Source organism: Gymnogyps californianus, chromosome 11, assembly GCF_018139145.2.
Source record: "Gymnogyps californianus isolate 813 chromosome 11, ASM1813914v2, whole genome shotgun sequence".
NCBI lineage: Eukaryota > Metazoa > Chordata > Aves > Accipitriformes > Cathartidae > Gymnogyps > Gymnogyps californianus.
In genome coordinates this window covers 12119034-12143093 of record NC_059481.1, presented here as the reverse complement: position 1 = coordinate 12143093, position 24060 = coordinate 12119034, and the positions used below count along the sequence as shown (strand labels likewise).

Below are 24060 nucleotides of genomic sequence, written 5' to 3'. Positions count from 1 at the left end.
AAAAACTTATAGTTAAAATTTATTGTTTTGCTTTTTAAATGGCAATCTGAATTCTCTCTACTAAACTTCCCATTTACTTAGTGTCACAGGGTTTGAATTTCAAATCTTGGAAAAACTAATTTAAAAATCCCCACACCCCTAAATATGGTAGCTGGGATTTTCTACCACCAATGCTGGCAAACTGGGATTTGCTTTGGAGCTGACTGTGGGAAAGGCTTGGCAGAGTAGGCTTCCTAATTATCTCAGAATTACCTCAGAGCTATGTGCAATATAAACTGGAAAACCATTTTCAAAGTTGGTGATTTTGCCTTATTTGGTATAGTTCTAAGAACTGCCCTCTTCCAGCGGAGTGAAAAGGAATTGCACCTACTCTGCGTCTTTGAAAATGAGGCTGTGGTGGGGTTGGGATGTTGAGTCCCTGTTGGTTTCTTTTTGCATTCTTTAGCAATAATGGAATTGCTACCAGGGCTTTGAGAGTGCTTGGGCTTATGTCAGAGCTTACCTGACTGGAAATTTTTCTAACCATACCTAATCATTGTATTAAAGTATCAGTTTATATAATTTCAGAACATGAGATTATAGCAGTTGTATAATGGTATACAAACCAATCAAAATGAACGCCATAGCAATCACAAAAGTGAGAACATATCCCCTGATGGGCTCGTTGTTTTTTCCGTATCCTTTGGCAAAGAAGTGGAGCCCTTTGTAGACGTTGTCCTTGCAAAGAGCCTGGTAGACAAATCAGAACTTAATTCTGTTAAGCAGTGCTTTCTTGCATCAGAAGTTCACTGCCTGTGAGTGACAGCGTGCTAGGCTTTTGCTAAACAAAAATTAAATCTATCTTGGTACTTCAAGTACATCTACTGCTATGGCACGTAAACATTCAAATAAGATGATAAGCCAATATGCTACTATATTATGATATAGCGGGAAAACAGAATCATAGGCATTTAATACGTATTTAATTCTTTAAAAAAAGAATAACTGAATAGCTAAATAGAATCTAAACTGAAGCACAAATCAGTGGCTTGGTGTAAGTTGTACAGGTTATCTTTCTGTCCCATGCCCTCTGTTCCCATTCTGTCCACATTGCTGCTGCCCAGACAGCTTCTGGACAGCCTGTTTGAGCACACCTGCCAGCACCTGAATCTTATGGTCCTGAGGGCTCCTGCATATTCCTGGCACTCCTGTGCTTACAGGGTGGCTTTCTGTAAGAAGATAGAAGAGGTCCTGAAAGTAGCCTTGAAGCTATCTGTAACCAAGCACACGTGTGTCCCTTGCTCCTGCAGTAAAGCTGAGCTCTGACCAAAGGAACATTATCACCCTTGTATGAGGGTGATAAGACTTGCCTATTTCTGTTGAAAAACATTCTACATACTGTTTTCCCTGCTTCTTCCTCCCGCATGTGTCAGTGTTTAAATATGTATCACATTTGGCACATAGAGTTGAACTAAATTTTATGTCTCTGAAGTAAAACAGAGTATAAGGAAATGGATAGTTTAATTTTACCTGGAAAACTTTGGGTGCGCTGACAAGAGATGCTAGAGCTGATGACAGAGTAGCAGAAAAGATGCCAGCTGTGATGAGAGGACCAAAGCCAGACACCATGCTCATCACCTTTAGGAAAAAAAGAAGGAAGAAAGAGTAGTCAGGCTTGCATTTGGATACACTTTTTCATCACAGACCCGTTTAAGTACTCTGTGTCTACATGTCTCTGCTTTTAACTGTTCTAAATTCAATATACTACAAACCAACTGTGAAGTAGGGAAATACTATTATTCCTGTTTTAGTAAAAAGCAATGGAGGCATAGCCAAGTTTTTATACCAGTATGCAGCTGTCTGCTGAGGCAGATGAGTACTCCGTGGGATTTTCTCACCTCCTTTACTAACTGGTTGCTATAAGTAGCAGCTTAGTTAATAGCTGTTTAGTAACAGCTATAGGTTACTTGATGAGTAAATAATCAGTTTGTAGCAAGAAGGGAAAATGGAAACGGCAGGAAAAAGCACCAAAGTACAAAACGTGGTTGGAGGTACTTTCTTTGGTTTGGTTTGGTTTTTTTTTTCTTGATTATTTAATATGGCAAAAAAGAGACAACATGCCTGATTGTGCTGGCATAACAGCAGTGCTGCAAACAGTAATGATGGTCACTGTCAGGCCTCCCTCAGCCCTCCCAGAGGGGCTGCACTGGCCTCTGCGACCACTGAAGCAAAAGGGTGTTGAGAAGCACCAGACAAGGAAGCTAAAAGATGAAGTGGACAGATGTGATTGCCAGATGCTTTTTGGTGTGTAGGAAGTACTCCAGGAAAGAAACCAGTTAATCCTGGAGATTTGTCAGATGAAGACATATTTTCTTCTGACCTTAGTCTGGCAAAGATAAATGCAAGAAGTGAAACTCTGTTTATGGCTGTAGGGAGGTCACTGATTTCAAGGGTTGCGCGGGGTCTGGGCAGCTGAACTGAGGTGGGAGTGAGGATGGCAAATGATCAAGAAAGGAAGGAAAAGTAGTCTGTGACAGGGACAGCATATCCCTTTTAAGGTGGTTACCCAGCCCTGTTATTTAGCACAGCCAGCTGGGAAAAAAGCAAGAGACTTTAAAAGCTACAAATGACTAGTTGAAAAGCAAGTGCAGGTGGATGGTGAGCTCCTCTCGTGGGCCATGACGCACAGGGGCTGAACAGATATCTGGGAGCCGTGGTTATGAGGCTGCAGAAGAACTGCTTTACTTTGATGCTTTGCCTAAGCTTTATTTTGAAGAATAAAAATGGCAGACAGTCTCTCTCTGGCCTAGGAGAAAGACCCCATTACTTCTCGCTTAATTTTTCACTCAACTATTTTTGGATACTTTTTTTTAAGAAGGCAGAACTCCGTTTTTTTGTACCATGGCACAAACCTTTAACAGTGACCACAGCAGCCCTGCGGTAAAATCACATCCATGTGTAAAGAGCAGTGAGATGAGTTGCTCATCTAACAGGAGTTCCTGAGGTCTCTGTTTCTAGATGTTGAGTTTGAAGATGTTACAACATATACTGCTGCATGGTACTTGTTGAAAGAGGAGGTAAAGACCTTACCAGAGTGCCTGCCAGAGGCTAGTGGTGGGCAGTATGAAGGTAATGTGGAATGCAGGGGACTTTTCCCTTTGATTATTCCCATAGTTTTTTACTTTTTTAGATAAAAGTGGATGTACTGTTGCAGTTAGTTGTCAGCAAATAATGGTTTTGCGTGTTTGTACTTATGTATTCATGTATTACTTATGATTATATGTGTTATCTCATTAAAACCTGAAAATTGTTCATCAGCCCATAATCACATGGCTGACTGGCACATCTGGAAAAATCATAGCCTAGGCTGCAGGCAGATGATCCATTGCAGCTCATTCCAGGTACAACTGTATCATTGATGTTCCCAGTAGCATCTCGTACAACACAGGAGGCTGTGGAAACAACGATATATTGTTATTTTCCTTCCTTGTGATACCAGAAGAATGTTCTTGCTACACTTTGACTCTTAGTCTGCACACATTTTGTACAACTGCTGCCTTAGTCTCATCCCAAAAAGCAACGTTTCAAGTTGGGCAGAGATTACTTCCCTGTAGTGTGGCTTAGTTTCTCATGTTGTCTGTAAGCAAATATTTACTTCTGTTACTTCTAAAATAATCAGCCAGTTGACTAATGAGGACTAGCATATTTCTGAGAAAACCAGACAGAGATCAACAATAAATTAACTAACTCAGAAGTATATTGTCTGCCTGTGACCACTTTTACAAGTGCCAGTATTCAAAGGAAACAGGTCAGTGAGGGTCTTAGGTCTAGGCATACACTTTTTTTTAACAAGGACACAGAATTGCTTTAGAGACCCAGATACTCAGCTGTTCAAATTGTTGTAGCCCTACTGATACCAATATGGTGAGAAAAACTTTAAACAGGAGAAATTACCTGTCTTCTTTTTGGTTTTATTAATATTTATGCTGTCTTTTTTTGCTTGCCACCAGAAATGGGAAGAAACATATGGAGTTAACTTAGAGTGCTGATCTTAACATCTTTAGTGGCCAAAATGTGAGTTTATATGGTATCTTCAAATATGTCAATATTTGGGGAGTCCCAAAGTAACCATTATCTATTATCTATTTAGCAAACCAATATGCAAACAGAAAGGGAAAAAAAAAAAGTATTGCACTGAAAAATAGACACCTCTGAAGTTGAAATACAGCTATTCCTTGTGAGAACAGAACAATGCATTAACACAGATTTATAATAGAAAGTGAAGAATGACTACTTCAACTTTAATTGCAGGGGAAATTTTCATCCAAATAATGCAATAACCTGAGCTGCAGCTTGACTTGAGTATTCTGCCTTTTGCATAAAGTACAAGAACCACAAAAGTCAAGATGACTTGAGCTTCATCTCCCAGAAAAGGGAGTACCCCACAGGGCTTTCATACAGTATTGAGGTATTTGCTCATAAGGAAGTGTCATTTACAACACTCTTTCTTACAGTACTATTAAAATAGAAAAAGAAAAATCTTTTTGTTGAACAGAGATTTATTGTACCCTTGTAATGAGAATTTAATTGCATATTCCTCCAACACAGTTCATGGCTTCAGTACAGGTCTCCTTTTTACTCGTGTCCATTTTGTTACCTCGCATTCCAATATTGTAGAGCACCTAGTCATATGGGGCATCTTCTTTAAGATAGGCAATTGGTTTCTGTCTTTGACATATAACATTCAAAATGTGTGTGTTACCCTGTTACTTACCAGTGCTCTGTAAGACTAGTGAGAGCAAGTAGAAGCCACGTGAAATTTTAATGTGAATGAGGAACAAAAGATTAGCAGATTGATCAGAGGTTCCTTTAATCTTTACTATGCTCATGGATACTATATGCTAGTGGTCTTTGTCACTGAATCAAATGCAAAAGTAACCATATAAGTTATACAGAAGTCCAGCTGCCAAACAGGGCCTTTTGTTTCTGCTGACTGCTGCTTTTTCCCCTATTGTTTTTACGTACAGTAAAATCAAAACAACTCTCTCTCTACATAATAAATCCATGGGATGAAAAAGCAGTGAGGTTAGTCATTCATTTGCATACCAGGCTTTCAAACTTTTTTAACTGTATAAATTGAGACATGAAGCAGAAGTTCTGTGCTTACCTGCACATATTGCAACGCCAATGTAAGCAACTGTTGTAATCAGAATGGCCAGCATTGTTCCTTTGGGTATCGCATCTTGTGGATCCTTAAAACAAAGCAGTGACCCGAAAAACACTGTGAGTTTGTGTGCTGCAGTCTGATTGCATTTGCATGCTAAGGAGTCCTGCCACATCGTGATATGAAGATACCTTTAGAGGGTAGATTTTTATCACTTAGACCTGCACCAACATTTCCTGTCCCAGCATGTAGCTAGTGAAGCAGTCCTGCGGTGCAGTGCTCCTGTTCTGGACATAGTGAAGGATATTCTGCAGGAGCAGAGGTCATGGTTATAGCAGCAGGAGAGTCCTGAGCTCTGCATTTCTGGGAGCTCCAAACTCTCTTTACATTGCAGTGGGCTTTAGTTTAACGTTTAATGATATAATGGGTAAATAGTTACTGAACTAACCATCAAACTCCTGTGGATTACAAGACAGGTCCGCTTTTGGTTAATCGGTAAGATAGATGCAGGTAGTCACCCTGTACAGAATACAGTGCTTTTGTGATTAGCAGCTAGTAATTGTTAGTTGTGTCTTGACAACAGGCTACTTCCTTTCACTGTTTTGACTTTTAATTTAGATAATTTAATAAGGATGGGTTATAATGCTTATAGACTGGCTCACAACAATATCGGCTTTGATCATGCAACTGTAAGTAAGAGTCCACAGATCTGCATTATACATTGTAATTTTAAAGGGGATTTTAATACTAGCCAACCTTACAATTTAGTGTGTGTTTGTTTATGCTAGGAAGCACTTTTTTTAAATTGTCATCTTAAGTTGGTTTAGCGAGGTTTTTTAAGTCAAAGGTGTACGGAGTGCATTTTAAGCCACAGACTTTTGTACTTTTATAACTATGCTCGTTGCATGGGAGAAAAACCAAAATACAAATTCGGAGTGTCCTGTGAAACATGGATGAATGATTTAACTGTGTTAATAATTAATATAATTTTTAAATGAGGTAATGATTTATTGAGCTGAAAAATAATTGCAAAGTCACTTCAGCTGCATAAGACCTTTTGCCCTCAGATCATGGTAACTTTAATTTATACGGTTCTGGTGTGCATGTCTTTGGACATTGTTTTTGTGGAGTCTCATGCTGCAATCTTAAACACTGTAACATTAAATCTTAGGGTTAAAGCTTCTTACAGCTTTACAACTTTTAAATTTTATCAATAATTAAACACATATTTAATATGCTGTTAGCACTTTAGGGCAGGCTCCGAAACCCACTGAAGTCACTAGGAAGACTAGCCATTTCTGTAAGTAGGCTTTGGACTAGGCCACTACTTGAGTGTGTAGCGGCTACAGAAGCATGTATGTAGGTGTTTGCAACAAATTCTGAAGAAAGTTTGATTGGTCAATTTTACACTTTTAAAATGCTTCTTAGCTTGTCTTTTAAATTTCTGGAGAGGCTGGTTAATTTAATTAGACCTGTCTAATGCATCTAAACATGCTCAGTGGGGAATCTGCAGCCTGGACGACTTGGTTATAGAAATCCACTTATTGCCAGACTGAAACAACTGCAGAGAGCCAACGGGAGAAATGCTTCCCTTGGTCTGCTCAGACTCTTTCAAATAGCTTATGAAAGAAGTGCTGCTGCTTTGGGAGCTTGCCATGTATAGAGAGCACCATATATGGCAAAAGAATTATTTTTTTTGATGAAAGGATGGAGATTGTGTGAGGCTGATTCAGTCTCACTGGACAGAAGTACAATGATTTTTGTTTTTTTAATTATCAATGGAATCTCATAGACACTATTAGTGGCTCAGTTTCTACATATTTCTCTCTGTGCTTGGCTTCAAAAGCAGTCCTCTGAAAACAAAGGAGATGAGGCATGCAACTCAGTGTGAGGAAGGGAAACAGAACTGGCTGTCGGGGTTGGTAGGATCTGGTAAACTTGTGACTACTGTGCCAATACAGAAATAACAGACCTTTGGTTGAATCCTTAAGGTATACAAGACAATGGGTCTATATGATAAAGCCAAATAACTTCATTTGACATGCTGGGGTTATCAAGGTGTGAGCCACATCTTTTTGGTGACTTTTTTCTTTTCTTTTTTCTTTTGGGATTTTTTTTGGTGTTTTTGGGGTTTTGGTGGTGGTGGTGGTTGTTGTTTTTAGTTAGATTGCAAGACTTGAGTTATGGATACCCCTGGTGCATTTCTGACTTTCTTGTAATATTACAAAGTATTGCATTGCTCCACATTTACTAGAGACGTTTTGCCAAATGCTTTGCTGAGCTTTGAATACTTCAGCTTAGTGTTTAGCTTTAAACACTCTTTGCATTAAATACACTGTGCAAAGTCATGAAAACTAGAGCGCACTCAAAGTTAAGACTAAATTCCTGTCCCTAATTTACCAGTGTGTTTAGATACTGGAAATACCATCTTGTACAACTGCTATACTGCAAGAGGAGAGTGGGGACCTGACAAAATGGCCACAGCAAGACAATTGGGCACCCTTGGACCTCCTTTCCCTTTCTCTTCAGACTCCTTTCTTTTGTCACAGCTGCAAACTTGCAGCTTTTCCTTTGAGCAGCAGTAGTGACATGGGATTGGGACATAGTTGCTTTCATTAAATGCTCTGTTTGCTCTGCCCTTGCTATGACCCTGAATAGAAAAAGCTGGTCTCCTCTGATTCTTGTGAGTACAAACAGGAGCTTTACAGGTATGCTTTTTGGGATGATGTTTTAGGAGATTTTGCAAAAGAAAAGCACCAAGAGATACACATGTAATTTCTCTTATGTCATGTGCTGCTAATGGACCGTTAATGATACATTATTACAGGTTATTGAAATATGCTTTTAAATGATATAGCAACCCAAATCTAAATGCAGTAATTTCTGTAAATAGCCATAATGCATTATGAGAGAAAATGCGAACTGATATTTTTAAATAATAAAGCAGGTACTTAAAAGTGAGAGTTTTGTTTCCCAAAATAAGACATGATTTAAAACTGAATACAATGTTGATTCATAATTTGTTTTCTTGTTCTTTTTTCAGCCTACAGCTAGTACTATGAAGTTAATGAAATACGTACTTTCAGATCTCCTGAGATATTGGCTCCTGCAAGAATGCCAGTGGCGGCTGGGAAAAAAATGGCAAACACCGAGAAAAATCCTTCTCCACTTCTGAAATCTGGTCCAAAGTTTTCTGCAAATATTGATGCTGCAAATATAGGTGAAAATGAAACATAGCACTAGGATTTGATTCCAAAGATACTTAATGAAGGAGGTGAATAAGCTAGTCTTTCATGTCTGGACGACTGGGTTTGAATCTGTCTTGTATCATAAGCAAAGTGAATTTGATTTCCTTAGTCTGGTCCCCAGTAGGATGTGCTTGTCTGCATCTCAGAGCTACAGATCCATATTGAAGTGACAGGAGTGTCACTACAGCACTTGCACTTAGCTCTGCGTAAAAGTTTGTCTGTGCTCTGCTGATATATAAATGACTCAAGCTGCAGCTAACCGTGCTGTCAGCTTCAGTAGCAGAGAGACAGGCTCAAAATTAAAGACAAAATAAATTCCCTTGGTTTGCAAGCTTACTTAAACTTGGGCAGAAGATCCTGATCTTGTGACCTTTTTCAGTGGAATCCTTAACTCAGTATGAAGCCAAAAAGAATACAAACTTATTATTTTGTGATAGATAGCAAGGTTACTTGCCTTGGTAATTAAAAAAGCCTCTTGCCTTCTTTTCGTTGTTGGTAGGAATGACTGTCCCAATAAAGAAGTTTGCAATGGCAACAAGGAGAACAACTAGAAGAATAACTTGAGCCTATTAATAGAAACAAAAAGATTTTTCTGATGATTTTAATTTACATTGATTGTGGAAATGGCTATATAGTAAGTTATCTGTATGTGTTCCCTATGACAGATTACCAATTTCTGTAGTTTTCGAAAATACCAGGAATCAAGATAGCTGAATCAGCTAATGACAACAGTAGATAGTTTTTACTAAGGGGGTTATGAAATATATAGTTATAATTCAATTTTATATATATAAAATAAATTTTATAATTTAATTTAGTTTCTTTACAAGAAAAGGCAAAACAAAACAGCTAATGCATTAATATCAAGTGTAAGACATTTTTATATTGTTATAAAATTTGTTTAGTTGCAGTGGGTTGTCACTTCAAGGGTTATAATATCTAATTGTTTTTCTTATCTCTTTTACAAGTAGTTCTAGTCTCCATCACAGCAGAATGTAAAAATAAGGGTGCTGTTCTGGACCTGATTTTGATAGCTGTATTCCACCCTCTAAAGTATTTCCATTTGAATTTCCATGTTGAACTTTTTTTTACAGGTGAAGAAATAGCAGAAGTCATTAGAGATTAAGGAATGGATAGCAAATAGAGCTCTTCTGCTGAGTAGGGCTTGAAAGAGTACAGTGATAAAACCATATATTGGTTTTACTACAATCTATTCTGTCAAGCTGCATCAAAAATAAGGGCAAAAGGGGCACTTACCCAAGGCTCTAAATGATGCTGTGAATTATGAAAATCCATATAATCAAGCTGTCTGCAGAACACAAACTTCGTCTTCCCTTTTAAATGTATGTTCAAGGAAGAGCATGGAGTAATTGTGCTTTCATTGAATGTAATGATTAAACTGCTATTGCTTTTTTAGAAAGATTAAGCGTAAACTGAAACTGAGTGCTTTTGAAAATTCCACCTGTTGTATAGCATTCCTCACACACAAATGCTGTATGGTAGTCTAATATACTGCTTGCTTTTATGTTCTTTTAAAGGTTTACCTTTGCTTCCCATTCCATGCCAGCAACAGAGATGCCGAGAAGACATACAACAGTTATGGTACCTATTATTCTGATGTCATTGGACTCATCTACCATCAGTGTATCACTCTCCTGAAAGCAGTAAGAAATGTTATTAGAACCAGTCTTTCTCTGCCCAACTGGTGCGATCAGGTAACAAGGTGAAATAGAAAGCAGTGAGCTGTCAAAGTTTCAGAGATTTGTGAGACCAAGTATTTGTATTTCATGTTCCAGCTGGCTCTTTGTAGTTGGGGTTATTTTGCTGTCTAATTAGATGTCTATTCCTTTTCTGATTTTGAGATTCTTGTTGAGAAATGTATGAAATATATTCATAAGGTAGAAATAATGGAGAAGCACTCTATGGCATGTTTAGACAGACCAGCTTCTTCCCTGCTAAAGATGTCCCTCAAGCCTCAGCTAAAAAGTATCACCACTTAAACAAATATATAAAACAAACAAACAAACCCCAAGCCAAAACCAAAAAAAAGCCCCACAAAACAAAAAAGCCAAAACAATTTAATCATATACGTGAAACATCTACATTTACCTTAAGAAGTTCTACAACTGTTTCGGCAAATCCAACTACATACATAGCAACTGCCACTGCGTTCGCAAAAGCAAAGATAAGTCCTATAGATCCACCAAACTCTGGGCCTAGACTTCTTGAGATAAGATAGTATGCTCCACCTGCAGACAGAAATGATTGTTATTTCAGCACAACTAAATGCTCAGTTTTTGCTTATTTTTCTCACATAAATAATACCACAGGAATCTCTGCTTTTAGCCTAACAAACATAATTAATATTTGCCGTATATTAATAGAGGACACTGATAAAAAAAGGAATGTGCTTTGTACTGGTTCTGCCTTCAGACTTTTCAGTATGCCTTTCTATTGCAGAAATCTTTTTAGTGCATATTAGCATGCAAAACTGGACCTTCAAATAATTTTTCATGATACATAATATAGTAACACAGAGCAGAGAGAACCGCGCTTCCAGACAGGTTCTAACTTACTTGGATCTATCCCAATGTTAGCATGAAAGATCATATTCTGTGGTACATTGTTAAAGCTCCTGCATAGTGATGCAGTGAATCTTTAATCTTTTTTGCATATCACCACAAATGGAGCATATTACTGTGTCAGTTAATTATTTCATCTCATCTCACTGGCACTTAATATTTATTGTCAGGAAGTGTTTAAGATCATATACATTTTAATTTACTGTTGATCCATTGAGAGAGATCACTGCAAATATATTTATTTATTATTACTTTGTTTATAACACAGTTATCTCAATTCCATTTTTTTTTTCTAATCCAAATCTGCAGATTTTTTTATTTTTCATGAGATCATATTCACTTACCTCCTCTTACTACTCCATTAGTGCAAATGGCAGACATGGAGATACCTGTTAATGTTGTTACTACTACACTCAGACCAATAACTATGATTCCAAGACCTGAAAGATCCGAAAAAGAAAGTATAATCACGTGTATTCAAATACCTGTTCTGCTTAAATGATGTAGTAAGAACTTGCCTTTTTCCACAGAGGTTAGAGCAGGCCAGTTATAACTTTAAGGCTCTGAAATGCACTAAAACTTTGTTTAATAAAATACCTGACATGCACTTTTCCAGCAAAATTATTTACTCATCTTCCAAGGAGTGGCTGAAATGTAAGGAGTTTTATAAAGAAGCTATTAAATTGAAGATATCCACTGATCTGCATCAGTCTTTAAAATGAGACGAAGAGATGCCTCATGCTCAGTTTGTCCAAGGATGTCCAACCTGGAATGCTCTGAATAAGACAGACCTGCTGAAAGGTAACAGAAGAACTCCATGAAAAGCCAGAAGCCATCCCTCACTCGGCAGTAGGCAGGAACATCTGAAACGTGCTTCACAGACTGAACTGAAATCTGGGATTTATTAAAAGTGACACCACAAACATGCCATAAATTGTGATTAGAGGTGGCTAGAATTGTTACCTTCCAGTTCCTTTAGATGTACCATTTGGTTTATCGTCCCTCTGGTTTGCCTCATGTGAAAATAATACATAAAGACCTTTTTGGGCTTGAAAGCATTAGTAACCCTAAGATTTTTACCTCCACGGACAAACCCATTAGTTGCTATTGCAGAAGTTGACAACCCAGTAATTGAGGTTACCATCGTGGCGAGAAGAATTATGATTACTCCAAGACCTGTCAGTAATAAGAAGATAAAATATTTTACTCATGTTCCATGATTCCTACAAATCATTCTCTCTTTAAATTGAATTTTCAGGCCAGAATCAGAGCAATAAACTGAAAAGATGGTTTGTTGACCACTTGCAGTTTGCAGAACATTTTCAAGGAGTCCATGTCACGGTAGTAAATTATTCCCATCAGTCTTCAAGCAGTGATTCTTTCTGATAGGAGTACCCTAGCCAGAAGTTCTCATGATTTTCAAAGGCTGGAGGAAATGAGCAAACAAGTGTCCCTTGGCATGGATGCTTGTTATCTGCCTTTACTATACATCCTGGCTGTTTAACTGAAGAGATTCGCACATTAACCAGAGCTCTTGTAAGAATGCTGCTGTCTTTCATCAGTTAATTAAATATTGAATCAGAGAAAGACTGACTGTATAGTTTCATAATGCACCAGGACAAAGAGTCTATCAGGTAGAGAGACAAGACCCCAGTGCAAGCCTTCTATATCCTTACTTGCCAAGCTATCAAGTGCTGCGCTTCCCCACTCTCTCCTCATCTCCCTCTTTCCCTGCAAAAAGTAGTTTAACACAAGACAAACATTTGAAAATGGAAATATTGCTTTTTAGATGCTATTTACTTTAACAGGTGACCTGTAATGTATAATCCTAGAGAACTTAGAATCTTTTTTTTTTTTATCTGATATCACAAAATTGTATAATTAAACAGAAATAATCAAACATCTGAAGATCCGTGATAGGTGATTAGTTATAGGTGAACTGGGTTTCAGTTTGAGTAAGACTGAAATCTGGGTATGTTTCCAGTCTTTGGCTATATGGTCAGGTTTCTGTTAACTTTGTGAAACAGTGCTAGAAACTAGAAACTATATGAGTAGGAGGTGCCTAGTATGATTTAGAATCATAGGAGCATTGGTTGGAAGTGACTTCTGAAGGTCTGTAGCTCAGCCTCCCAGTCATAGCAGAACTATTGCCAACCCAGGGTTAAATCAGTGATGGTTTTGGCTAGCTGGGTCTTGAAAACCTCCATGGACAAAGATTCCACAGCCTCTTTGGATTACATGTTCCAGGGCTGGACTACCTGCCCAGTGAAAAAGTTTTTCTTTGTATACAAACTGGACCTCCCAAGCTACAATTGTGGCCGTTGCTTCTGTTATATTTTCTGGCACTACCAAGAAGAGTTTGGCTTTGTAGTTCCAGAATACTTTCTTGTTTCAAGTCAGGTGAAGAAATAATATGACATTTTTCTCTCAACTTTATCGCTTCTATTCCCATTTCTATCTATGAGAGGAGAGGAAAAAAACTAAAAAAAAAAGAAAAAATTAGTTTGGTGCCAAACATGGAATCAGTTCTTAGTTTTATCTGAACTTGCAAACGCTTATGCAGTAGCTCTCCTGTTTCTGTAAGGGACGTAGGTCTTCAGTGTGGAACTGAAGATTATACATTGCTTGTAGCAATATTTATTGACCAGGGCTCATCCAAATTGGAACTTGGATCCTACAACTGACATCCAGCTAGAAGTACTACAAAGATATTGATTTATCTGCTGTATTTCTACCTTCTGGCTTCCAGATCAGATTCCTGACTTCAGTTCATACTGGATGGTTATAGACATCCAATCCCTGAATGAATGTTCTTTGCTGCTGTCGTGATTTAACCCTAGCTGGCAACTAAGCACCACGCAGTCACTTGCTCACTCCTTCCCATCCCAGTGGGATAGGGAGGAGAATCGGAAAAAAAGGTAAAACTGGTGGGTTGAGATAAGAATGGTTTAATAACTAAAGTAAAATAAAATATAATACTAACAATAATAATAATAAAATATAATAATAATAATTGAAATGTAAAGGAATATAACAAAAAAAAAGGGGGGGGGGGGAGAGATAAAAACCAAGGAAAAAAAACAGTGATGCACAATGCAGTTGCTCACCACCCGCTCACTGATGCCTGAGCAGCGATCCGCCCCTCCCAGCCAACTGCCCCCCCACCCCCCCGTTTATATACTGGGCATGATGTTCTATGGTATGGAATGTCCCTTTGGCTAGTTCAGGTCAGCTGCCCTGGCTGTGCTCCCTCCCAGCTTCTTGCACACCTGCTTGCTGGCAGAGCATGGGAAACTGAAAAGTCCTTAAATTAAGATAAGCGCTACTTAGCAACAACTAAAACATCAGCGTGTTATCAACATTATTCTCACGCTAGATCCAAAACACAGCACTGCACCAGCTACTAAGAAGAAAATTAACTCTATCCCAGCTGAAACCAGGACAGCTGCTTAAATTATAGCCATGTTATCACAATCCTTTAAGATAGAGCAATGTACTGTGTGAGATATAAATGATATATAAGTGTAGGATATTTAAAGTGATTTGAGCCTCTAATAAATCATGTTTATCCTATTGATTTCTGAACTCTTACTATAACTACTCATGCACCTATTTTGTATGCAGGTCTGTATAAAAAAAATCCAAATGGTCATTCCTTTTGGTCAGCTACCATTATATAGAAGGATATTGTTAAACTATGTAAATTTTGTGCCTGAGAAGTGGCTGCATATGACTTTTAATCAGCTGTTAACTCTTAAATTGAATAAGTTAGACACATTATTCTTAAAGTCATTTTAAAATTATTTGGTAAGTGCACGTGCATCCTAAGGAGTATTTTTCCAGGATTTTCTATTGCATTTCACAATTCATGTTGTTAACATCTATATGATAAATAGGGTCAGATATTTTGCTAATTTGATGGGTAATATCTGCTTGGGAAGGCTTTAATGTTAATTTTAAAAAATATTTTAACATTTAAGAAGAAAAGTGCATAAAATAAAGTGACTCAACCAAAACGTCATTGTAATATAACGTGATGTAACATAATTGTAATGTTCGGGGCCAGATTTTCAGTTAACATAAACTTGGTGTTTTTCCCTGCCTTTGGCTAACCATTCCATGTATAGGTACAAATAGAGACTTCGGAGAGTCCCCAGATGTTAGGTGGAAATACCAGACTGGTTTTGGACCTGGAACCTTGTCGGACCATACTGTCCCTTTTTTCCCCTCTGATGATAAACAGAGAACCTTGTTGGAATGTTATTTTTTACCCCTGTAAGAGCTTTTGCCCAAGACAGCCTATCAGGATATGGAAATAACTGGGTTTTCTCTCTTTGGCCCTCTAATGATGGGGATATAAATGGTGCCCAGATGGTGGTTTAACTGACTCATTTAATTTCCATGTTAGTAGCAGTACCCAGTGAAATCCCCAAGCCTTGGTGATGATGAACTTCCATCACTGTTCTCCTTAAGCAGCTTGGCTAGGGACTTAAAGCTCATTGCTTCTAAGACATTCAGAAAATGCATTGAGAAATTATTCAAATGGAATTTGATGTCTCATTTTCAGAAGTAAAACTAACCTCCTTACATAAGGCATGCAATTTTAAAAAGCAACAGCAGAGCAATAAACCATAAGAAAGGAGAGTCTGCTTATCAATGAATTAAAATGGTAAGATTAAATGTGAAAGCAGAAAGGCTGTAACTGATGTTGGTGCAAATTAATGTTAAAATCTGATTAAAGTTTAGATTGAAAACCAGGCATATGGCTGCTAAGTAAGTTGTTCTAAAATGAATTACTCTTGCCTATGGCTATTCTCACACCTCAAAACAAAGTAATACTTCTTGATGATCTCAATAAGTTACTAAACTGCCCTTAAAAACTAATTTTGCATGAAACCCCAGAGCAAAGTCTTGGCAATATTAAGATGCAAAATTTTCATGGCAAGGCATATACTTATGAGTGCCCTGGGCTGTACGCTCTCATTTGGTATGCATCATAAAATCAGCAAGCACCCCTTTGTCAGGCACAGTGCTAGAGCCACGCATGGAGGACTGCAAAAGTAGTAAAGTTCTTCCGCTTAGTTCTGGATCTTTTACGGTTTTGGTTTTTTTTTTTTTTCTATTTGTGTCTCTGTAAGTTTGTGGCTGGATTTTTTCCTTAATAAGCATTCCATTTGTTTCTCTTTTTTTAAAAGCTCAGTCTTGCTCAAGTGAAACTTCTGTGAAGTTACTGTATTTTGTTGGAAATGAGACTTCAACTGTGCAAAATTTTGGAGATGTTTCGATTCAGTGTTTCATTTCACTTCCATTAACAAGGAAGTGAATGATATTTATATTCAGTCTGAATTTGAGCACCGAGTTTTATCCAAGACCAGGAGAGTTGATGCCCCAAGGTCAGGGTTTGGACTCCAGCTTGTGTCTACTTAATATTTCCATTCTGTGAGAATCCGAACTGGAATACTTGCCACGCACCCTTTGATTGCTGTTTTTATGACGTCTGGGTGCCAGTCAATGATTAGGGCCCCATTATGCTAGACTGTATGATCCTGTAACACAGAGTGACACTGCCATCGCAGTTCACATTTCTGTGCTTCCCCAGAGCAGCAGCTCTAAAAAGGAAGTTGTACCACACAACTATGATACGTTGCACCTTACTGAGCTGCTCTTCTAGTTGCTGGAGATTCTTGCAGTGTTGTGAGCACTTTCCTCTCTCACTGGTTTCATTGAACACTCAACAACATGCTGGATGGAGGCCTCGGGGCCCAGTCTCCCAGGGACTGGGATCTGGATTAATTAAATTGCACAACGAAGAAGCAACGATACAGCACACAATGAAGTGTACTTAGTTAATTTATATGAAAGCTGTAGCAGAGTTTTTGAAACTTAGTGTTTCATAGTACACTAGTATCTAGTGCTGTGCTATGGTTAAAAATAACAAAATCCTGACGAGACCTCCTTCCAGTTCTGTTTTCATCTTTGCAGAGAAGTGTGAAGAAGCGTTGTTTTTAATATGTAGATGACAAGGTTTGGGATTCACAGATAAGCAAAGTGTGAACTCTTAAAGGTTAACTCTGTACGCACATATTAGAAATTGGCCCGAGTCATGAAGTTTACATCTGTTACAGGATCTAAATACAAATTTCACTAAAGCTTAGAAATATTCAAATGTGATGATCATATGCATAGTTAACAGATCTGTGCCTCTAAGCAGTAATTTGGCTGTGAGTCTGGAAAATTCCAATAGTTTGGAGGATTAACATCTTTTACCCTGGCAAGCATTTGAAAGCATTATTTAGTTCAACATGCAAATGCACATCTCAGATTGTATATTAATCATGATCATGTATAGTTTATCCTCTTTATCCCTTTCACTGTTGAAAATGATATTAAATAAGATACATACCAATTCCTGCTTGACCTACAATCCAGGAAAGTCGAATAAAAAGCATCACACCCCAGATATTAAGCATACATCTTACCTAGGTTTTAAACAAAAAATACTGCATTAGTACAATGTTGAAAGTAGTGTTAACAACCAGAAGGGTGATAGTGTGCATTGCAGGCATTTAAAGAGCACCCCAAACATCCCTCAAGTCCACCTCCCTCTCTTACTTCTTAAAAGACCTTAGTGTTGCAGAACTAATCTTGAAGTTTATTTTCTTTTAATTTTTTTAGAAATGTAGATAAATTTCTCACCAGCACACCCTTCACCCATCCGAACTTGACAAATCCTGTTTTGTTTTCTTCTTCCTTGCTGACTGCTGTCTCATCTCCAGCGGTGCTTTCTCCATTAGCCACTCTCTCGACTGAGCCAGGGCTCACAGCTATGTTCTGAAGGATCACACAGAAAATAAATACATTTTTGTGCCAAGCAGTGGACACCTGGCTGCATAAGAGAGACATGGAATAAAGGAATTCCAAAGAAGATCAGGTTTTATTGTCTCTGGAGTAGAGTTCAATATTCTGCTTACAACAGGCATCAGCAGGTGGGCTTGCTAACAGTGAGAAAAGGTGAAAGAATCACTTAAGCAGAGTAAATACATTATTATCTGATGCTAAATTGTTTTTATTGTAAACTGTATTCAACATATATGTTGTGTTGATTTGTTAGTAGAGCATCTAACATAATGAGGGTCTCGTGGTTGGCCTCTACATGCTGCTGCAACAATTTATGAATAATGCCGAGTGTAGAAACAGGGGTAATTGCTCAGTAGTGAAAAGAGACCTAGCTGAGTGCTGCATGGCAAAGTTATGTGATGAACTCTGGTGTTTTCTGTTGGATAAAGTACAAAGATAATTGCAGCAGCAAATGGGTAACATATTCTTGAAAACAGTCAGAGAAATGCCAGTGAAATGTAGTAAATAATGCAGTAAATGAATAATCCTTTCTGTGGTTTAGCCACCTCTGGTATAATCATAGTAGTTAGGATTAGGAATTGCCATATTTGTGGTGTAACCAGAATAAATAGCCCAGAATTTTAGATTGTTCACATCCAGTTACAGACATAAATCTGTATTTTATCTCTTCAGCTCTTCTGCCCCAGAATCTTTGAGGCAATTTAGCATCATGCTACGTTTCTTGTGGCTTGGATAGGAATTAGTCACAGTACTGAGGTTTATACTCATCGTCATTGCTGCTTTGTTTCTTTAATTTTTTTTTTTATACAAAGTTCTGACTGGTTTTGCAAGGAGTTGGCATTAGGTTAACTATTGCCAGGTATTGTCTGGGTCCTCTGCAAAGACCTTCAGGAAGGACCATGTACCTTGCTATAGTCTGGCAGAGGGTCAGGAGCGTGTGTCACTTCTGGAGAGGAATCAAGATGCTTTTAGGGTTTGGAGGGGGATGAAGATATTTCCAGATTAACTAAACAGGTCAAAGAGGGGAAACATCTGTGATTCTGTGAAACATATGAGGTTTTTTTCATCTTGCTTAAGCTTCCAGGCTGTTTCTGTATTTTGTCCATGGACTTAAAAAAACCCAACAAACCAAAACGAAACAGACATAAAGACCAACTGTATATGATGCTTATGCTAATGTTTGGACTGCCCCTCATGGATGGGGGCTCTAGCCACTATGATGCAAGGTTGTAGAATGCCTTTGACACAGTAAACCCAGGATTGTGCTCACAAATGAGAAATAAGTGACCAGATAATACATTTCGACATGGATTAAGCTTGGTGCCTATGGCCCTTTTGGCCCTAAGTGAAATGGGAATACAAGATCTATTGAAAGCCTGCGACTTTGAGCTCCTGAGTTACTTAGATAATTTTGACAATTCTTACCCTAAAATAATAATGAGTGTGTTTGCTCAAAATACAGTAAATGATTAAAGTGAGTTAAGGAAGATTAGCAGAATAATATGAGGGGTTTTGCTACAGTGGTTAGAATTTCAAAGACAAAAATATAAAAGAGTTTGGTCTTTGTACTTGAAACAAGTTGTTTCCTATGTACTTTGAATTAATTTGTGCTCTCTATGCCATTATCATAAATTATGGCCTTAAACCTTCCATAAATGCATTTTAAATTGGTGTGCTTTAGTGAATGATTGGTTACTTACCAAGCAGCTGTACCTGTGCTACTCATGCATTAAGGATGTGGAATAAAAGTGACAGAATATTTTGAAAAGCTACCAAAATAAAAAGTTAACTGCTTTAAAAAAAAAAAAAAAAAAAAAAAATCCTTTCCTTGTTTCAGAACAGTTTATTCTTCATCTCTCCTGGGGCTAAAGATGATGAGCTCATCAAGTCTCTGTAACAAGTGTGGAGAATAGCCAAGATGAAGAAAGGTTAGATGATTTCTTATGTAGGGTAAATATTAAGCCCAAGTAATTATCACCAGCCATCAGCTGTGAAATAGCACTTAAGACTATTTTTTAGGTATTTAATTGGCGATTTGTGGCTTAATGTGTGCAAAAACTGACATGTCTTGCTAAAAGATGACACACATTTGACTCCAGCAGTGTGGGAACTAGGCATTTGAAGTTCCTTTCAGCCTGCTTTACATTCTGACATTTGAAAAATTACATGTTAAAAAACTGTATTAAATATTAATATTTATCTTCTGATGTTAAGCCCAGCATCAAAGCACAATGGGAATGCTTATGTGATGTTTAGCAATCTGAAGTCAAACATATGTCACTTCTTATCAGAATCTGGCAATGGGCTTTGACAGGACAGTTGTCTTCAACAATTTGAGTTTCAAAAAAGCTGGGGGTGAGGGGGGTGGGATTGCCTTGGGGTATGGTGTGGTAAGCCCAGATTTTAGTGTTAAAGTAAAGAGAAATAAAGCATCTTCTCCAGAACTGCATCATGGGCTATTAGCCTAACCGCCATACACACTCAGTGTGGCATTTCATCCCCTCCTTAGTGGTGGCTAGAGAGCCTGCTGCACGCTGGGGCTGGTGGGTAGGCACCCCATCCAGCTGCACATACTGCTTTTACTCCTGATAGGAGCTCAGCCTTTTCATACCATCTTAATTCCCTTCCCTACTAATCTACTATTTGGTGACCTTGTGTTTGTTTATTCTTCAGAATAAGCTCTGTAGACCAAAGTGATTTGTCCAAGGTCACAAAGTGAGTCCATGGGACAGCCAGGAATAGACTCCAGCCATGCTAATGGTGGGTCGTTTGTTCCAGTGCTGTGGTTAGTGGCTCCCAGACCAGGGCCACAACTCACATAAGGGCACAGCGGGTTGCCAGTGTAACAAAAATCCCATTACTTCTGACATTCACCTTCCTGTTTTGAGAGGCATAAGATTATCCTTCTGTAAACTGGATACTGGAAAAAGTCTGGGAACAACCAAGCTAGATGACGCTCTTTTCTCTTCCCTGACAGTCCCAACCTGTGAAGCAATTTTCCCTTCATTTTATTCTGGGATGGAATCTGCCTTCTTTTTAATCTTCTCTAAGTGAAAGCCTTAAAAAACCCTAAACAAATGTATCTAATTTTGTTTTAAATAAACCATTGAGAGATGCAACAGTAAAAAACCTGAATTTTCTGGTAATGGTCAAAACTGAAAATCCCTTAATATGCTAATGTTCAGTACATGTTCATTCAGCATTACATTCAAAGCCAGTACACTATTTTTCTTCTCTCTGGCCACTACCAAAGTAAATTATTTCTATAAGAGGAAGTTTCTGGGCATGGAAATGTGTTTAGTCCCTTGAGTAGCAGCTTATAAATCTGCAAATGAGTAGGGATACCAAGTTCATATTCTTCCCTTTTCACATCCGCTTTGCATTCATTTTTGGAAATAAGTGATGACCCAGGTAACCTGTTTCTCCTTTCTATGTAAGCTATGTTATGCAGGTCTGTGGAGACCTTAATTTAAATAAGTCAGGCCAAAACTAGGAAGCTGTCCTAATAAGATCCTAAAGAATCAGGTCCTAATTTCCTAATGGCTATTTTTTTGCTTGATTTCATTACTTTATATTAATCCTCTTTGGGACAGGTGGATCTCCAGAGAACTGGAGTTTGAACAAGATCTGGACCAGCATCCAAAAACCAGATGCTTGTCCAAATTATTCAGACCTCAGAAGTATGTAAAACTGAGTGGAATGGTGATGAGAGCATGTTTTCTCTGGAGATTTCTCATTTCACTATTGCACAACACAGAAGAAGAACAGAGGTTGTTGCTGCATATTGACACTTTTAGCCTGAGTTTGACTATAGAGGCGATCTCTTTCTTTCCAGCCCTGCCCTGACAAGTGCACAATTAAGAACCTCAAAAAAGGTTTGCTTTTAATTCTGTAAGTAGGCGTATCCTGTGTCTCTCCTCTGCTTTTTACAGAGAACTTCGTATTGTGGCTTAAGGGAGAAGAGTCTAATTTTACCAGAGTCAGTAGAGTATCCTATTATTCCACTGTTTTGCAGTAGGTTTTTTAATAGTTTAACTGTTTCAAGGTGCTTAATCTGGTTGTTCTTGTCCCCGGAAGTTCTCATTACAGCTTTACACACTATTTATTCTGCATGGAGGTGATTCTTCCACATAGGGAAATCAAGCCTTAAAAGATCTAGATAAGTGAACAGACAGCAAGATTCACCTATCTACCTATCTGAGGCAGTAACAGAGAAGTTAGTGAAAATCTGGTATTTGAGACTTAATATTACCAGCTTCTCAAATTCTTTCCTGTGGAAGTTTTGAATGTGCAAACCCCAAAGGATTATACCTGACCAATGTATATTCTTCTGGCAAGTAGTCATAGAGGGTGACAAAAGTGAGGATTATCACGATAAAGGGCATGTTTTTGTATTTCATTATTCATTTACTGTAGTGTGTATGTGGAAAAAAAGAATGGAGTAAACAGGAGGAGTCTGCTCAGGGGAAGTTTTTTCCATAAAATCCATTGGTCATATGTATCAATAGTAAACTCCTACATTGTGTTAACCAAAAGTAGGTCCACTCAGAAGGGGAGAGGAGAAACAGCCCTAGAAAATCTTTCAAAGGCAGGTTAGCCAGTTGTATCCCATTTGGTAGTTCTCTCTGTAAGTGTATTTTACATGGATATAGTCCCATCTATTACATAAGCAAAGTCTAAACAGCTCTTCTGTGTGATAGATTGGGAGGAATTTAGCAAAATTATTCCTCCATAAATGCTTTCTATGTAGTCATTCAAGAGGCTCTTCAGATTCTCTCCAAAGTCATTGGTATAATGAGCATAAAGGCCTAAATTCATTCACTGAATCAGTACCTGAAAACTGTTGTCTGCTATCCCTCTTCTGAGCAAACACTTTCAACCTCAACACTCTTGTTCTGGATACTTTCTTGCTGTTTGAATGGTTTGTTACAGCAATAAACAGGTAGTGCTTTGGATTTCTGATTAGTTGAAATTGCATTTATTGGACATAATGTTTTTTATAATACTTATAGATATATATATGAATGAATACAACAGAGGAATCTGTGAAACTAAGTTATGCATTGATGTTAAATTCAAATTTAGAATAAGTGTGAATTGTGTAGCTTGGTTAAATTATGAATTGATATTCATCATCTGCCATCCTAACTCTTAAGGGAAACAGAAGAGATTCAGTAGTTCTATACTTTTAGACAAGATTAAGCTATGTTTTTCTGCTAATCAAGTGCTTTACTATCACCTTTTAATAAAAATCTTTGCTTTGGGCAGGGTACAGGGCAGAAAACATACTGCAGCTACCAAAGGAAATATGGTAAGTGATTACTTGTACTTTTTCTCTTGGGCAAGGTCCATGAATTTAAGGACTTCCTCATATTAATAAACAGAATTAACAGCCTGGAAATGGAATAGAGAAAATTTGTATCTTTCCTTTCCACTTACCTTTGCCAGTTGTTCATGAATTTCTAATAAGCTTGGTCTGCTGAGCTTATTCCCACTGACGCTGCCAGTGTTTCTGTAATAATCAATTTTGGGAACTGGGTCCACTGTGTTGTGGCCAAAAGTCTGTAGATAATACATTTTAGTGTGAGTATCATAGGGATGTAAACTAGCTTCTGTTTTCTCCCCATTTTGAAGGAAATTGTCGTATAATTCTCTTTTTCCTGGTCTGTAACTGATTCTCAGTCTGTTATGTGCTTCGTCAGTAAAAGATGTTTCTTCATAATGTGGTGGGTCGGAGCCCACATCGTCTTGGGATGTTTCAGTGTTGTCATGGCTTTCATTAATTATGTTAACTTGAAACCGATTTGCATTTGGATCCAAGAATACATTTGGCGAATTATTCATTGACATCTTCAGGGATGGTATAGACTTAGGTCACTGATCCGTTTACTCTTCTGTGCTGCAGCTAGTTAATTGCAGCTACAGTAAAGGGTTTAGTGCTGTTGCACATGAAATCTTTGCTCTTCAAGTAACAAAGTTCTGAGAAATTTTTCTTGAAATCTCTGAGCAGTCTTCCTAATGTTGTTCACTGTGTTTCTGCCATAAAAAATATAAATAAAACATTTCTATTAACTTGCACAGTTAGATAAATTTTCCGTCATAAGCTGTCCCCCACCTCACCGAATATCCATAAGACTGTCATCCTGTGACGTGTTGAGTAAAAAAATAGTTGAGTCAGAGACTGAGTTTGTGGGGATGTTTCCATCTGTGACAGATGCACTCGACCCCT

General features: G+C 38.0%; 1 protein-coding gene across 2 annotated transcripts in view; it reads right to left on the bottom strand.

Moving 5' to 3' along the window:
• Nucleotides 1-23681, bottom strand: part of SLC12A1 (solute carrier family 12 member 1) — a 48792-nt gene extending 25111 nt beyond the window's left edge. Inside the window, exons 1-12 of one of the 2 annotated variants that reach the window (XM_050902998.1) lie at nucleotides 23271-23681; nucleotides 17670-17804; nucleotides 17377-17452; nucleotides 12054-12149; nucleotides 10501-10640; nucleotides 9936-10046; nucleotides 8846-8957; nucleotides 8224-8351; nucleotides 5147-5231; nucleotides 3280-3431; nucleotides 1510-1617; nucleotides 606-729 (exon numbers count right to left, since the gene is read on the bottom strand). In XM_050902998.1, coding sequence (XP_050758955.1) covers nucleotides 606-729; nucleotides 1510-1617; nucleotides 3280-3431; nucleotides 5147-5231; nucleotides 8224-8351; nucleotides 8846-8957; nucleotides 9936-10046; nucleotides 10501-10640; nucleotides 12054-12149; nucleotides 17377-17452; nucleotides 17670-17804; nucleotides 23271-23681 — 1678 coding nt within the window. Of the gene's footprint in view, nucleotides 1-605; nucleotides 730-1509; nucleotides 1618-3279; nucleotides 3432-5146; nucleotides 5232-8223; nucleotides 8352-8845; nucleotides 8958-9935; nucleotides 10047-10500; nucleotides 10641-11317; nucleotides 11414-12053; nucleotides 12150-17376; nucleotides 17453-17669; nucleotides 17805-23270 lie in introns of both variants that reach the window. The other variant, XM_050902999.1, reaches the window with a different exon arrangement.
• Between the last annotated feature and the right edge of the window lie 379 nt (nucleotides 23682-24060).